The sequence below is a fragment of the Panthera pardus genome, unplaced genomic scaffold (genome assembly GCF_024362965.1).
Source record: "Panthera pardus isolate Hobbes unplaced genomic scaffold, ASM2436296v1 HiC_scaffold_16, whole genome shotgun sequence".
Classification (NCBI taxonomy): Eukaryota; Metazoa; Chordata; class Mammalia; order Carnivora; family Felidae; genus Panthera; species Panthera pardus.
This window is the reverse complement of record NW_026526721.1, coordinates 39,333,740-39,349,507: the sequence shown is the minus strand read 5'-3', so window position 1 is coordinate 39,349,507 and position 15,768 is coordinate 39,333,740. Positions and strand designations below refer to the sequence as shown.

The following is a 15,768-nucleotide window of genomic DNA, read 5'->3' as shown; positions in this document are numbered from 1 at the left end:
TGTCAGTTTCAAGTATGCATGGCTGGATTCTGTAGAGCCTTAATGAATTTCCCCTGCTCTCCCAGAGCCATGTAGATCTTGCCCATGCTGTCTTCTGGGCCTTCATCCATAGAATGGTTCCATAATGTCACAATGCCCGAAGCATGGGGATTTTGTCTCATGGATCTTCCTCCTACTTTATAGAACAAGTGCAGGAGCCTTCTGAGAAGATTCCAAATGTTTCAGGATCATTTACATAATAATACAAATAATGGTATGTGTGTGTGTGTGTGAGTGAAAGAGAAAGAGTCAAGGGTAGATGAGAGATATTGATCTTATTAATAATTTACTTGCACCCCTAATCACTTAGGGGATCATAACAATAATGGTCAGTACAAAGAATGAGAACTTTAATCTTCACAGAGATGTAGAGATGTGTATGAGAAAAGCAGAGGACCAAAAAAGAAATTCCAAGACACATGTCACCACTTAGCTGTATTATGTTGAACAAGTTTCATAATCTGTATGTTCCTCCTCTCCCTTAGATTGAAAATGGAGATAATACTTCCTACTGTGCTGTCCCTGGGAGATTCCAATGAACTATTGCACATGGTTGTGTTTTCTAGTTGGTACACTTGAGGGAGAACTAAAGCTCTCATTATTCTTATTAAATACATACATGCATGTAAAACAGAAAAAGGAAATCACACTGGAGATGTGAGACATCATGAATAATTGAGATGCAAGCCTTGAATGCCTCTGTCACTTCCTGACTTTATCTGCCTTAATTTGTTTCTGTTCTTGAAGAATAGCTGTGGTATTTGCTGGAGCTAAATTTCCTAATACTGTTGTTCACTGCTATTTGCCATATGATGAAAACTGGGTGCTTTTGTATTGGTTGGGCAGATAATTGGAGAGATGTGATAAAGAATCAAGAAGAGGGGCACCTAGGTGGCTCAGTCGGTTAAGTGTCCGACTTCAGCTCAGGTCCTGATCTCACAGTTTGTGAGTTCGAGCCCCACATCAGGCTCTGTGCTAATGGCTCAGAGCCTGGAGCCTGCTTCAGAATCTGTGTCTCCTTCTCTCTCTGGCCCTCCCCCAACTTGTGCTCTGTCTCTCTGTCTCTCAAAAATAAATAAATGTAAAAAATAAAAATAAATTTAAAAAAAGAAGCAAGAAGAAAGAATTTGAAAGAGTATCAGGATGTGCATCTCCAAGACAGTTTTAAACATAGTTTTTTTTTTTTTTCTTTTTTCTGTTTAAAACACTCTGCCATGTAGGATGAGAGGACACCAAAAAATAGATCCTATCCCTTTGGGTTTAAGTACTGTTGAGATATTTATCCTCATCACTCATATAGATGAAAAGGAAATTTTATGTGTAAAATGAGACAGACCAAGTATAATTAGACTCACCAAAACTCCATTAATACATGCTAATCTTTAAAAGCTGTGTGCTAAAAATTGATTCATTTTCCATTCCAGTATTAATTTTGTCAGCAAGTTTCTATGTATTGCTGTATAAATTGGGTAGCATCTCTTGCTTTCTGAAATATTTTCCTAAAAACTGAAAGCAAAATTAGGCAATGACATCATTTTTTGACTGTTGTCTTAAAGGAGCCTTCATCAACTAGCTATGATTAGGAGTTGGATACTTTTTCAATCTACACCATATCTTCCAAGGGAAACTTAGGTGCTCATCTGACAGGGGAGCTATAGAGGTTGAAAAAACTCCCAGGATAATCTAGTGTGACTCTGAATGGAGAAGATGGAGAATCACTCAAAGCATTAAAAGTCCTGTTTCAGGGTCAGTGTATTTGTATTGTGAGTTATCTTTTCACTAATGCTTTACTGTTTCTCATATCACATATAGGGGTACATATAAAAGAAACAGCTCGAATGAAGAAATCTGTTTCAGAACTTGTTCTCAGAGTTTCACATCAGTTTTCAAATAGGCTGCAAAGACTGTATACAAAAATTCTATATGGCCTATGGAATTTACAGATTCTTTTTATTCCCTTCCAGGCTGTCTAACTCTTTTCTTATTGTTCTATTTATCAACAGTATAAGGTTTCACAAACATTTGTCTGTAGCCAACATGTTGTGAATTCCTTGGCAAAAATATGACCAAGGAAAGTCTTAGGAGAGACTACACTTAAGAGGCAAAATGTGCTATTTAGAAATAGCCTGATATATTACGTTATTTACCTTCATAATTTTTGTCAAGTATAAAGCATGTGTTACAATGCTTATTTTCATGTTTGCTTTGCATGAGCAATATCAGGCAGTGTTTATTATCTTCATAATCTTTGAAGGCCTATTTTGTTTGCTTGGATTGGACAGTCTTTTCTGGAAAATGTCAGAACAAGCTTGTGTTTATATCACATATAAGTGAGATGAAAAATTATTGATGTCAATGTAGAATTGATTGATATGCAACATATCTTATTCTTACCAAATATCTTCCAATATGTTTTGCTTTAATGGAGAGATTGATTATGTAAATCAAATGGGCATAAAAATACATTGGTATTTCTGTAGTTCTCAAGTAATTTTTTAATTTTTGCAGTCTTTAAATAACTCCTAATCCTAGGTACAGGGTTTTTTGTGTTGGTGTTGTGTCCCTAATTATGTTTTTATGGGTAAGCAATGGATCCAGATTAGCTCTTCCTCTGGTTGTATTATCTATTTTCTGGATCATAAAGCTGTCACTGCATAACCTAGAAACCTCTTTAAAGATGCATGTTTGGCTGCATTTGTTATCCAACAGATGTCTGGATAGTTAGAATCTCTAGAGTATTATAACTTGTGGTTTCAGTTACAATAAGTGATCCAAGCATTTTTTGGTCTTGCTCCTCTCTAGTTCTGGGAGAAAATCTGTAGAAGAAATTACAAAGGGTATTCCATTTCACTATTCCCCACTCTGCTTTTCCTTTATTCTTTGTCTCTTGTCTTCAAAGTGTGTGTGTGTGTGTGTGTGTGTGTGTGTGTGTGTGTGTGTGTGTGTGTGTTTTAATATCTGCTTTTGGAATTGGTGAGCTGTGTCTATTACATATTGCATCTCCTAGTTGGTTTCTCGCCTAAGTTTCTCTCACCTGGTTTCTCTCACCTAAGAGGTTACCAAATTCATATTCAAATTTGGCACATAGTAAATTGCCACTGTGATTGAAAACTACCTAATTCTGTAATTTATATTTTATATCTGTCCACAAGGTCAATTTTAAAATGACTGGTTCAGACACGAAAGACCATATCCTGATGGTTTCAGTACTTGCCAAGTTTCCTTCCAGCTGGACATTTTAACCTACACAAGTCTGAGGAAGTGGATGTCACTAAAGGCAAAGGCTGGAGATTCTGTGCACAAAAGAGTTGGTGGTTTTTGGAGGGAGGGAGGTTCTGAGAGGGCAGCCAGGCTAGCGGGGCTTGCAGTCTGGGTCTGGGAAAACAGGGTGGTGGAAAACACCTGGGCACTGAACTGCTTGTCAACCTGCAATGATTGCCTCCGGTGTGCAGGTGCTGTGTTTCTTACAAAAACGCAGTAAATTATGGTCTGCGAGGTTCCGTGGGTTTTATGTTTCTACTCCTCTTTTGAATCTGAACTTAAAGATATTTTGGCAAGTTTAGACAGTTTTCACCTCATTGTTTCTGACAGTACTACTACATGGAAATTTTTAAGTCAGTTCTAAATGTGTCTTGAAAAAACATCTTTAAGCACAGAAAAACATCCCTCTGCTAATAAATTATTTCACTACCATAGTTAAGTATCTTTTACCATTGTTTTCGTGTGCAAGGGTTGTAGTAATAAGAAGATAATTGTAATTCACGTGTCATAATGAATTTAATCTTTGGTCTGGTTCAAGAATACATTTTGCTTGTGATGACTTTAAGAAGAATTATTGTCCAACATTGAAGTACTAACTATGAAGATATTTAGTGCTCATCAAACTGGCAAAAATATTTGTAAAATATGAGAAAAATAATTCTTATATACATAAAATACAAAAAGCATTTAGAAATAAATACACTGCTTTCTTAAATGCATAGAAAGTTGGCTAAAGACAAAACACAGAGAAAAGAATGCTATATTTGCATAATGTTTACCTTCACTAATATGAAAAGAAATGCAAATTAAATAGATACTTTTAATCTGTAATAATGATAATTAGTAGTAAAAAATAATGTGAATATTGGTACAAACTTGCTGAAATATTTAGCACCCACAGTGAAATATGTAAGTGTATATATATATGCTTAGGTTCAACAAATTATCTACACATATTTTTAGGAATTTATCTTATCTACCAAATGATCATGTAACAAGTATATTTGTACACATGTCTGTGTATCCAAATGTTGTACATCTATAGAGAATTGGGTAATTTATATTACAGGGTAGAATGAATATTATAAATCCCTCCAGAGGGGTTAATCTACATATACTGACATGGAATGGTTTTCCAAGATAATATTGCTAGTGAAATAAGCATGTTTTAGCACAGTATAAATAGTGATGTGAGTATGTATATACATCCAAAGTGTACTTGGTGAATTTTTTTGGTTACAAGGGATATTATGTAGAACTTACACTTTCTAAATATTCTGCAACTTAGCATTAAACAAGAAATCTGTGATGTTTTGAAATTTGAAAAGAGGAGGTTTTTGAAAAGAAAGAAGGGAGGTTTTTATGTGGTTAAACATGATCTAAATATTTACCTGAAATGAAATTACAGTTCCTGAGTTGGATGGCTCCAACTCTTATTTTTCCCCCCACTTTGTGTTTCCTCTACTTTGTGTTTCCCGTACTTAGTGTTGAGGTGCTATCTCCACGTAGATCTTACTTAGAAATTCTTAACTAGCATTTAAAATGATTGCCCTGGGGCTCAGACAAACAAATGCAGTTGTATGATCATTACCAGTGATAATGTTATAAAGTAGGAGAAGATAGTAGGACTGTCTCTCGCATCGGTTTGTGATCATTTGTCACTGTGTCAGTGTTACATGTCAAGTTGTTGGTAAAGGTTGGATATTTTGGTACAGTATCCAACACAAGATATATTTATATTTGTATTTATAATAAATATGACATATTTATTAAAGCAGGGATAAAGCAGGGGATTCATTTTTTTTTTAATGTAGGAATAAGCTACCAGCTTCTTTTAGTCTAATGGCAAGAATTCTGATCCAAAAGAGTATCTAGACTCTTAGTACCTGTGAAATGAAAAGTTTATTTTTATGCATCTAAGCATTTCTTGACTTTCAGGTCATAAAACATTCTACTCACACTTCCAGGTTTTACATTCCTATTTTTCGTCTTCTCTTTTTATCAGGATCATGTTCCCCAGTATATGGTTACCACATTACATCTTATCTATAGCAATAAAATTAATTGGAAGCATGTTCAACTTACTTAAGAGCTATAGTAAATGGTGTTGGCAAGTGATTGTGCTTTCTTAGAAGTAGGACATGCTTTCATAGTGGATATGACTCTGACAATCAAACATTCCCTAAAACTCAGGTGTGCTGGAGTGTAGCTTTTCAGTAACTTAATTGATTATTCATTTCTACCCAATAGCAGAAAACCTAACCTAATTAATTCTGAGTATTCTTAGTCTAATGATATCTCTGCTGCTCTCAGTTTATTGCAATGTCCAATTTAGAGTTGACACCTCCTCTCAGATTCTTTCCTCACCCTCTCCCTGAGTTTGCCTCTGTATTCCTAGAGTTAGTTGTTTCACAAAAACTGTCAATTAAGAGGTTGCTGATTGCTGCTTGGTTTTGTCATTTCCTTCCTATCCTGGCCTGTGTTTCCAAACATACTCCCTCCCCCTACTCTGTTTCTCAGGGCATTCTCTGTACAGTCCCCCCCCTCCCCCCCCCCCCCCCCCCCCCCGCCCAACTAAGTAATGACCTATTTAAGTCCAGTTCATCTCCTAGTCATTGTGATTCTTCCAAAATTCTCAGTTGGGGTTGCTTGGGCCATGTCTTCTGCTGCGGGGTACCCATATCATAGCTATCGGATATACTGGGGTCACATGGAAACTTTAGGATCTTTTCACAAGACACCCAGGAGTTGAGGGAAACTAGAGAGGGGGGAGTCTCCAGGCTTTTGCCCTTAGACACACCTTGTTGCTATCTATACTTTCTTATTCCTGGAGTCTGTTGTAAGACGTGAGCCTCTGAAGCTGTTGCCTCCCAAAAACCTCAGCTAGAAAGTGAGAAAATGAGTTATGATGCCTTGTTATATAATCAAATACTTCAGATTTTAAAGGGAGATTCTATTACAATCTTTCTTCCTTGACCAAGACTTTTCTCCTGCTTCTAATTATTCTACACTTCTTTTCTGTGTTCATATTTCCTTTGCTGTCTTAAGTCTGGATTTTTTTTTTCCTTTTTTCCTTTTCTTTTGGTGGTCAGGTGTTAGTGGTGTTGGAACTGAATTGAGGAGTTGGATCTGTGGGCTTGCATTTCCATTCAGGCTTTTTTTCCTAACTGAATCCCAGATTCTCAAACTCTGAAACCAACAATCTAATGTATTTGTTCTCTGGTCCCATTTCTGAAAACCACCGAATGACCACCCTGTGTTTTCAGTGTTCACACTGGGGAAGGTTTCTTTTAGTTATGGGGGGGGGGGGGGGGAGAGGGGGAGGAGGTTATATATCAAAAAAACCATATCAGTTAATGTGGAATATCCTGTTACACAATTGAGGTAGTCTTCATCTGAAGTGTATAATAAACTGTGTAATCAGTTACTGCATCTTAGGAAAAACATTGAAGATTTATAGTTTAAAAAGATTACTAACAGAGCTGTATTGTTAACTGCTATTGATTCTGTTAAATCAGAGTATTTTTAAACAGTGCAAAAAGAAATATAAAACTTTATTATTTTTTCCTCATATTGCTTTAAAGAAAGGATTTTGACTTGCAGAGTTGTGGTATAGGCTAGTGGCATAGTCTATGACAAATATAATCCATATGGGGAGAGACATATACATTGTGACTAAGAAAGACCTTAGACTCTTGACATCAGACCACCTTGTTTTAAATCCTAACTCTACCATTTAATAGTTTCATAATTTCTCCTAATCTCAATTTTCTCATTCATTAAATAAATATTGTAGCATAGTTGAGAGCATTAAATGAGATATTTCATGTAAAGTACTTCACACAGTGCCTGTCATATTCAGCCCGAAGAAGATGTTCACTGACATTTTTATTATGTTTATTTTCCCCCCTACTAAAAATGTCACAGACTAAACAATAAAATTAAAACTGAGTTACTGGTATCAAGAAGAAAAACATGGGTGATTTCAGGCAGCCAGTGGGGAGATTTCAGGATGTGTTATGAACCAATATCCCATAGATTCGAGTTAGGAAAGTGAGAGGCAAAACAAGCCTGAATAGAAGCAAAATTACAGCAGAGTAGATTTCGTGTTCTGGTAAGAAGTTGGGGAAACCCCAAATGTATGTAGATCACATAAGGGTTCTGGAGACCACATAAGGATAATACGTTAATGATTTTGTCCCCTTTAACTCTTGTTGAGAAAACTAAATGTACTAGCTGACTCTTAAATATCCTGATCTATCTTCATCAATTGTCTAAGAAGAAAAATCATAGCACCACTTCTCTGTCTGTTGCAACTTATTAGTAGTAGGGTCTTTTGTTTGTGGTTGTTCACTTTCTTGTGTTTTACTTATGCTTATTGTTGAATGTTATGGATATTTTCAAAATACCTGGTAGTTAAAACAAAGGTCTGATTTAATGTACCATAACCAAGAAGAGGCTAAACCATAGGGACCACATCAGATATTTAATACATTTTAGGTCACAGATGAATTGACTTTTTTAAGGTTTGCATTAGAGTAATACAAAGACTTGGAAACAAAAGAATTGAAGAGATGAAGTTTTAATATGAGAAAATATCCTCTGTTATTCTGGTTGGAAAATGCAGAGCTATGTTAAGTAATGCAATACTTGTCCACAGAAAAAGACAAACATGATTTTGAAGGACTCATGTGTCTTTGCAAAGCAAACTAGGGATTGCCTTTGTTTAAGACAAAAAAAAGACACTGAAACCGCTTGATGATTCCAACACTATTCATGACTTGCCGTGCTGACATTCTATAGATTGATGGAGTCTTCAAGTGTGGAAATACTGAGTCATACAGAAGATGAGACGTTTCAATAATGAAAAAAATATTTATGCAGTCAGCAGATTGTCAGTTAAGGTGGTTTAGATTATAAGAGTCACCAAACAGAGACTGTGTCAGGTTGCAAATTATTCCGACCACAAGCTCATTTGAAAACAAGTAAAGCAAATTTAGAGTGAATTGGTATACTCCAAAGTCCTTTTCTTTCTTCCCCCCTTTTTTTCCCGTCTTCTCTTTCTCCTCTTTTTTTTTTTTTTTGAAAGGAAAACTATTGACTCTCTATCTAAACATAATACTAGTCACATGAGAAAAAAAAAATTAAGATGGAACTAACCTTTTTTCAGCCAGTGTTGCTTTTTCCCCAGTATGCAAGTGCTGTAGAATTTAGATAGTGACTTGTGGTTCTGTGAGGTGCTTCTTTGACTTTTTCTGTTTGTTCTCCCTTTATGTAGTATTTTTTGTAGATTGTCTTAATGTCTGCCATCACTGACTGTTTTGTAATGGCACTCATTGTTTTGTGAAATTCTTTGACGAATTGGAGGGACAAGAAGTGAAATCACTGCAGCTATTTTAGTAACAATTATAATTTAGAACCATACTGGCTCATTTAACCATTCAATGTCTGACAACCAGCCCAGACTTAACAGAATTTTAGATCAAGGATCAAGAAAAAATCCTGTGATCTGAGCACTCTCCCAGCGGCAGTGCTGTTGCATTTCCACCCGCTTAGTCCATAGCCTTCCTTTATGTTTTGGTATTTGGTTTTAAACAACTTAAGAGCAATCAGTTCCCTGTCTTATTCTTCCAAATGATTATGCCAAAAATAAAGGAAACTGAGGTAAGTGACTTCAAATGGGTATAAGCTGAAGGTGCTATGCTAATTGCCCATATCAGAAATTAGTCACCTGACTCCATTAGAACGAAATCAGTCACGTTTTCTGTTTCTTGTTTGATAGACTTCTTCCTACTCATTTTAGTTTTCAGTTGGAAGCTATACATGTTCGCTTATTTTCCTTTTGTTACTACTTTTAGAAACTTATCTGTAAATCATATTTTCTTGCTATGAACTATAGATTTTTATAAGCCATGTTAAATATTTTCTGGAGAAAAAAATAAGTAAACTTATAAAACAATATAGGTGTGTGCTATTAGCTGGGAGCCAACTATGTCTATTTTACTGGCAATATTAGATCCAGCTTTTAACCATGTCTAATTGCTCACCATATTTTGTAGCAATACAAAATATGTGGAGTACATTTCAAAATAGCACCAGAATTTATTTACTATTTTAGTTCAAAAGTATCATTATTATTCCTGAAAAGTATTAACTGAGATGCTACCTAAATTCCCCCAAAGATTAGTTACATTGTTTTTTCCAAATTTCAGCAACTTTTGACATTAGAAGTAAAAAGGTTTCATTTACATTATTTTATTTTATTGATTATTCATTTATACTCCAAGAAAATGAAAACCACAGTAAAGAATTGATACTGCACAAATAGCACTGCTCTGGTCTAGCAGATGAGGCCCAGTTTTGAGTGATTCCTGTTCTAATGCTTTTCGTTTTTCTCACTGTCACCTTTTCTAGGTCTGCAGCATCAAGACAAGAGCAAGGAATCACCCTGGTACTGAAACACAGTATTAGCAAGTCAGGTTGAAGTGTGAATCCATGGGCCCACTGGGAAAGAGGCTGCCAGGATTTCCCATTCTGCAGTGGGACACAATAGACATGGAAGAAGAAGAGGAAATGTCAGCCAGCTAACTTTGGTTTGGAGCCTTTTCTTGAGAAAGCAGAGTGGGTCCTAGACATTGAAGAAAAGCATTTTTATTTGTTTTTTTTTTTTTTTTTTCCCCTCATCTGAGCCTTTGTCAACTGTGCAAATCTTTTTTTTTTTTTTTGTCTTGCTTTTATCAATACATGATTTAATTTTTTTTCATTCTGATTTTTTTTTCTTTTTCCTTTTTGAACCAACCATCTTGTCAGGAAAAGATGAACCAGACGTGAAAATGCTCATCCTTTCAGGAATACAATTTTGTAGCTCTATGTGTATCTATTTTTGTAGAATACAGAAAGTTTGATTTAGCATTGATGGGCTATTTTTGAGGGATGTATTTTTTTTAATATTGTAAAAATTGGTAAGTTCTGTTTAAAGAACTTGCTCTCAGAGAAGCACTGGCAAAAATGTTAAAAATGCTTGTCTTTAAAATGTCTGTGATATGCTCTGTGCTTTCTAGGTTACCTCAAGTGTTTGATAGTTCCTCCTTTTTACAAAAGTAGCAGCATAGCCAAGCCAAGATAGTATTGTTTTACATTAAATCTCGGCGAAGATTTAATTCCATGTTAGCTCACTTAGCTTTGAGTTATATGTATAGATTGGAAAGGAAGTTTTTTAATGACCATACTAAAGAAAGGATATTTCATTACTTCGATTTGTCCCAAAGAGTACTTGGAGTTTGACTAAGAAGAAAGTTTGCATCAACTTTCAGTCAGAGGGAGAGACTGCCTGGAGTATATAATTGTCTTTCTAGCCCATCCAACTTTGATAAATGGAACCGGTTTGTATCCAACCACTGGAAAAAAAAAATACATTAACCCATGCTACCTTTGACTGCCAGTGACTTAGTTTCCTTGTTTCTAATTATTCAATCATGGCAATTTTTAAGGTCATATTTTAAGTGGATGTTTTTGTTTGTTTGTTTTTGTTTTTATTTTCCGAGATATTTTGAATGGAAAATATTTGGGAGGGTACTAGACACAGCACAAGCCTTGAATTCAGTGGCTATTTCTGACGTTACTCATCATTATATATTGAAAAATAATATATTGTATATGTGATTTTAAACATAGGTTTTTTTTCAAGTCTTTTTTTGGTTGTTTAAATCTGGTCTTAGTTGATTGAACTCTTTTTAAGAAAATGATTTAGGGTAAAATGAAATTTAAATTAGAATATGCCACAATTACTTAAATTGGGGTAATAAATTAGCCATTTATTATTTGAAATTTATTCATGAAAACTCAGGATTCAACTTGACGTGGCCCTCAGGACCTAAATAAGGTGAAGTTGGAATTATCATTAAGACCCTACTGGGAAAAGATTAGGGTTATAAAAGTAGCAGTTAGTAATATTTTAAGGATTTTTGATTCAAGTCCATTCTCTCAAAGCTGCTTCCAGAGATGGGTCACATTAAAGAGTTAGGGCTATATAGAAGTTTTAGTTTGGTAAAAGTTTCTCAAATGTCCCCCATCCTTGTCTTCACCAATATGAAATACAGTGTTTAGTGAAATACCACTTTCCATTTTAAATTGTGTATATCTTGTGTGTAAAGATTTTAGCTATAAGAACAACACAACCTTTGCTCAGCTAGGCAGGGTTCTTACAGATAATTTAAAGTAATTCCCTTATCTCTGTTTTTTACATTGGTTGTCTTCCCTGGTGCCTTCTGTGAGTTATAAATCTATACACTCTCTTGTATTCTTATCACTCCATAAATTGCTTCTTCTTACCTAGACTCTCCTTAACACAATATGCATATTTTTACCTAATGTGAGGTTGAAACTTAAGGAATTTTCCACTTACTAATGACATGAATTTTGAGTTCTAGGGAGTGGCTTAGTTAAATTATCTATATTTTGATCTGTGATTTGTTATGGTTGTATGTACTTTGTCCAATCTGTGGAGCATGAAGTTGATTGAATCTATAAAATTGGTTTCCTCTTGTGTCCTCCTGAGTTTTCAAAAACAAGTATTCAGCAGTTCCCATGGGATGACTCATTGGGGATTATTTATTTCCTTCCTCTTCCTTTGGAACCTATTAACTTCCTTTGCAGTTTCTCTTAGAACAGTGTTGTACTCCAACTCATTCAGATCATGCAATTGGATTTTCCCAATTAAGGGAGAAGAAAAGTATTAACTCTCTGCTCCGTTCCTTCTTCTCCATTGAATTGAATTCAAAAGGAGAGCAGACAATTGGATAGCTTCACCCTGAATTTGGACTGTGTTCTGTGCCACTGTAGGATGGTACATTGTGCACAGTAGAATGTAGGATGAAACATTCCTTGGCTCTGGGGCCCAAGAAAAGTTGGGGACCTGAATTCTGCTGTATCTAGGAAAGATTTGCAAGTGAGGTCTCTTGTTGAGAAAAGACATCATTGACATATTGCAAGGATTAGATCCTTGCAAGATAAGGAATAGATCAAAGTCTAAATGAAAAGAGAGTGCATGTCTCTATAATTGCCTGGCATCCCCTTGTTATGATCATTTTACCTTTACCACCAGAAGTTATAAAAGAGAATGGGTTGTAATTTAGCATGATATTCTGACCTTAAGTTTAAAATGCTATCACTCTCTGGTTCTGCTTTCCTCACATCAAAACGATGCTGTTGAACTTACAGGCTTCTAACCTGCTTTAAAGAGGCTACCAGCTTCCTCCCTAAATCATTTGAAACCACTCCACCTTTGACTATTTTAAAAATTAGACTTTATTCAAGGTTTTGGAAGATGTGAGCTAAACCATATAAAATCATCTCATTTATTTGACATCTAATCCAGGCTTTGGCCACTACACTATCATAAGTTAATGAACAACTCATGAGTTGGATCTCAACAGGCTACTTTGTCCCTCATCATTTATTTGAAAGAGCCTCTAAATATTTTAAAAATCAATGTTTCTTAAGAAGGTTAATCATCCCCTTCCTAACTTTCATCTGTAATTTTTCTTCTTTCTCTTTCTTCTTAAAATTATTTACATTATTATTTAAGCAAAAATGCCCAGGGTTGCTCCAAATGTTGCAAATAAGAACCAGTGGTTTGCAAATAATTGAGGAATTAGTTCTTTGAACTTTATAACAAACCTTAAAAAAAAAAAAAACAAAAAACAAAAAAAAACAAAACAAATTCTAGGCACTGGTGTAAAACATGCCCTTGAGGAGCTCATTATTCATTTTGCAAACCATCTTTCCTATTCCTGTTCTAAGACTTGCAGAATAGGACTGGATCTATCTAGTTTTTGCATTTGTTCTGTGGTTTAGTGTTACATGTGTCATTTAAAGTTGCAGTCAGAAACTATATTTTAAGAAACTAAATTCTATTTCTTACTGGGTGTCCCTCCCTTTGTTACACTGTATTTGCCAAATTAAGTCAATGAGGCATTAAGTGGTGGTAAAGGAAAGTATACATGCTGGAGTTTTGACTGGGGGATGAATAGAGAAGTAGAATGAATTAATGGAAAAGATCATTGGTTTGTATATTAGGTCATTCTCTGAATTCTGCCTTGGCCACAGTTAGATATGTGTGATTTGGGGTTTATCTTATGAAGAAAGTGAGATAATAATACCTAACTGGCAGGCTGTGAAGTGTGGAAATGATATCTATATGATATATATATCATACATATATATATATATGTATGATATATATATCATATATATGTGATCAATCATATCTGTCTCATTATAGCTATTTAATAAATGACAGGCACCACAAATGTCTATCAATTTTGTAAGTAGGTCATAAAACTGAGCTCCTAAATGTCCCTTCTCTATACTTTCCATATCTATTTCTGCAGCAATCCAATAGATATAGGACTACTTTTTCATGACAAATTGTTGCAAGAGAATCTTTGCCCACTACTATTTGTTGAAGATAAAATGTAAATTTCTTAATTATTTCTGTTACTTTAGTGTGTCATTTATGAAAGAAAATAACCTTTTAGTGGTATGTAGCCCCAACTGTGAGTGTTCTTACATATTCCAAAGTTTTATTCATCCAGGATCCCAAATCAAGGCAACATCTTTATTAAATCACCAAAGTTTATATTTTTCAATTACATTTTGGGCTTCCTTAGCACCTGGAATAAAAACATCTCTTTTGAAGTTATCCATTTTTTTTTCTTTTACTTGCCTTGGAGGAAAAATTGCAGAATATGGTGGAAAAAGATCGTTTGCATGAAAAGGGGAGGGAAAAGAAAACCCTTTACGATCTCAGCAGATTTACTCTGCTTGAGAAAAAAAGAAACAATTTTATTGGAAGCAGATGTTGACACTGTGTCAGTTATTGAAGATGGAAAGAGTTCGCTTGAGCCATTGCAGTTACAAAGGGGTATTGATGGCAGTTAGAATCCCTGTGATGGATCACCTTCACAGCAGACATAAGGACAGCAGAAAAGCAGAAACTGTATGAGACCACTGAAATCAGCCTGCTGATTTTAACGTACAGGATCCTAAGGATCCAGTTTCATTTTGTTTTGTTTGTTTTGTTTTTTCTTTCCTCCAGGATGAAAGACACATCTTTCAGAAAATTTAAGGCTTCTTTGAGAAATTTACTTTTATTCTCTAAAAACATGGCCTAAGAGCCCTTTAAATCTCTTATTTTTAAAATACTAAAAGTATTATTAAAGTCATTTTAGAAAAATCAGGTTATAGTTTTAGTTCAGTGATGTATGTTGAAAATAAATACATAAACTACACAAAAATGGATGATTGAAGATTGGGGTATGGGTGGGCCCTTCCAGGAAACCTTGGTCTCAATAGCTTTAATTACCTTAGTAACTTAGTCATGGACATTGGTCACAGAACAGACTTTCAGGCTTTTCTCTTTTAGTGCTCTCTTGGAATTTACTCCTATATACTTTCCCAAAGTATAGAAATAGCCATTATTATTAAAATATCTTGATTTTCTTATTTCCTTTATTGTCCATTATGCTTTTTTATTTGTTTGAAAAATTTTTATAGTTTCAAATAATTAATCAAACTAATGTTCAGTCAAAATTGCAAATTAACTTGAACCGATAATATGTAAATGTCCTTTTAAAGGTCAAGGCATACTATTGAATTAACTAATTATGTAAGTAAACAATGATACCTTCTAGAAAAGGGACAGTCACCATCAAGTAGCTTCCTTTTTAACAATTTCTGGACTACTAAATTTTGACTTAAGAATAACTCTTTTAGAATATAAGATTCTTTAGGGTTTTTTTTTTTGGTGTATGCATAAGATGTGAACTTTTCTAATGATATCTCTTTATACTAGTAGAGATGTACATTTTTTTTTCTATGCTGTGGCTAGGGCAAAAATGAATAATTATTTACACACATGATTTAATTTCTTAGGATATTTACAATCTTGGATATTATATATGATTTTAAAATACTATTCCATTCATTTTTCTGGATGTACAATATAGGGAAGAGTTTTCATGTGAATTCTTTGTTCATTTTAAAGTGCATATATTGAAAGAGAAAACGTGGATTAATTTGTTTTTATCATATACATCTAGGTAAGGTGAAATACTTTTATAAAAAAATAGTGTAGAAGACTATATTTGTCACTTGGTTAGGTAAACTGAAAATAATAATAGAAATATTATCTTACAACATTGAAATACAATGAAATTCCAGACTTGTGAGTTTTATGAGCAATTTTATGCTATCTTAATTTTACATTTCCAGAAAGACAAATTAACTAATCTTACCTAGTTGTCAGTCTTTAATTCATAAAACTTTTGGGTTTACAAGCTCATTATGAAATCATAATTTTTGTTTGTTTTTCTTGGGATTGTGGAAAGAGACATTTTTATATTTCTATTCACTCTTCAAATGCAGGTCACATAACTATGTGTCAGTGATATAAGATGATGGAGGACT

At 34.5% G+C, this 15,768-nt stretch overlaps 1 protein-coding gene across 6 annotated transcripts in view; it reads left to right on the top strand.

Moving 5' to 3' along the window:
- The window catches only part of VGLL3 (vestigial like family member 3), a 142,678-nt gene extending 129,657 nt beyond the window's left edge, over nucleotides 1–13,021 (top strand). For all 6 annotated transcript variants that reach the window (XR_002075191.2, XM_053903227.1, XM_019429958.2 and 3 more), the window contains one exon: nucleotides 9,715–13,021. Coding sequence is in view for 5 of the 6 variants with exons in the window: in XM_053903227.1 (XP_053759202.1) it covers nucleotides 9,715–9,758 (44 nt within the window). In the remaining variant the exon portion in view is untranslated. The remainder of the gene's footprint in view (nucleotides 1–9,714) is intronic.
- The last annotated feature ends 2,747 nt before the right edge of the window (nucleotides 13,022–15,768 follow it).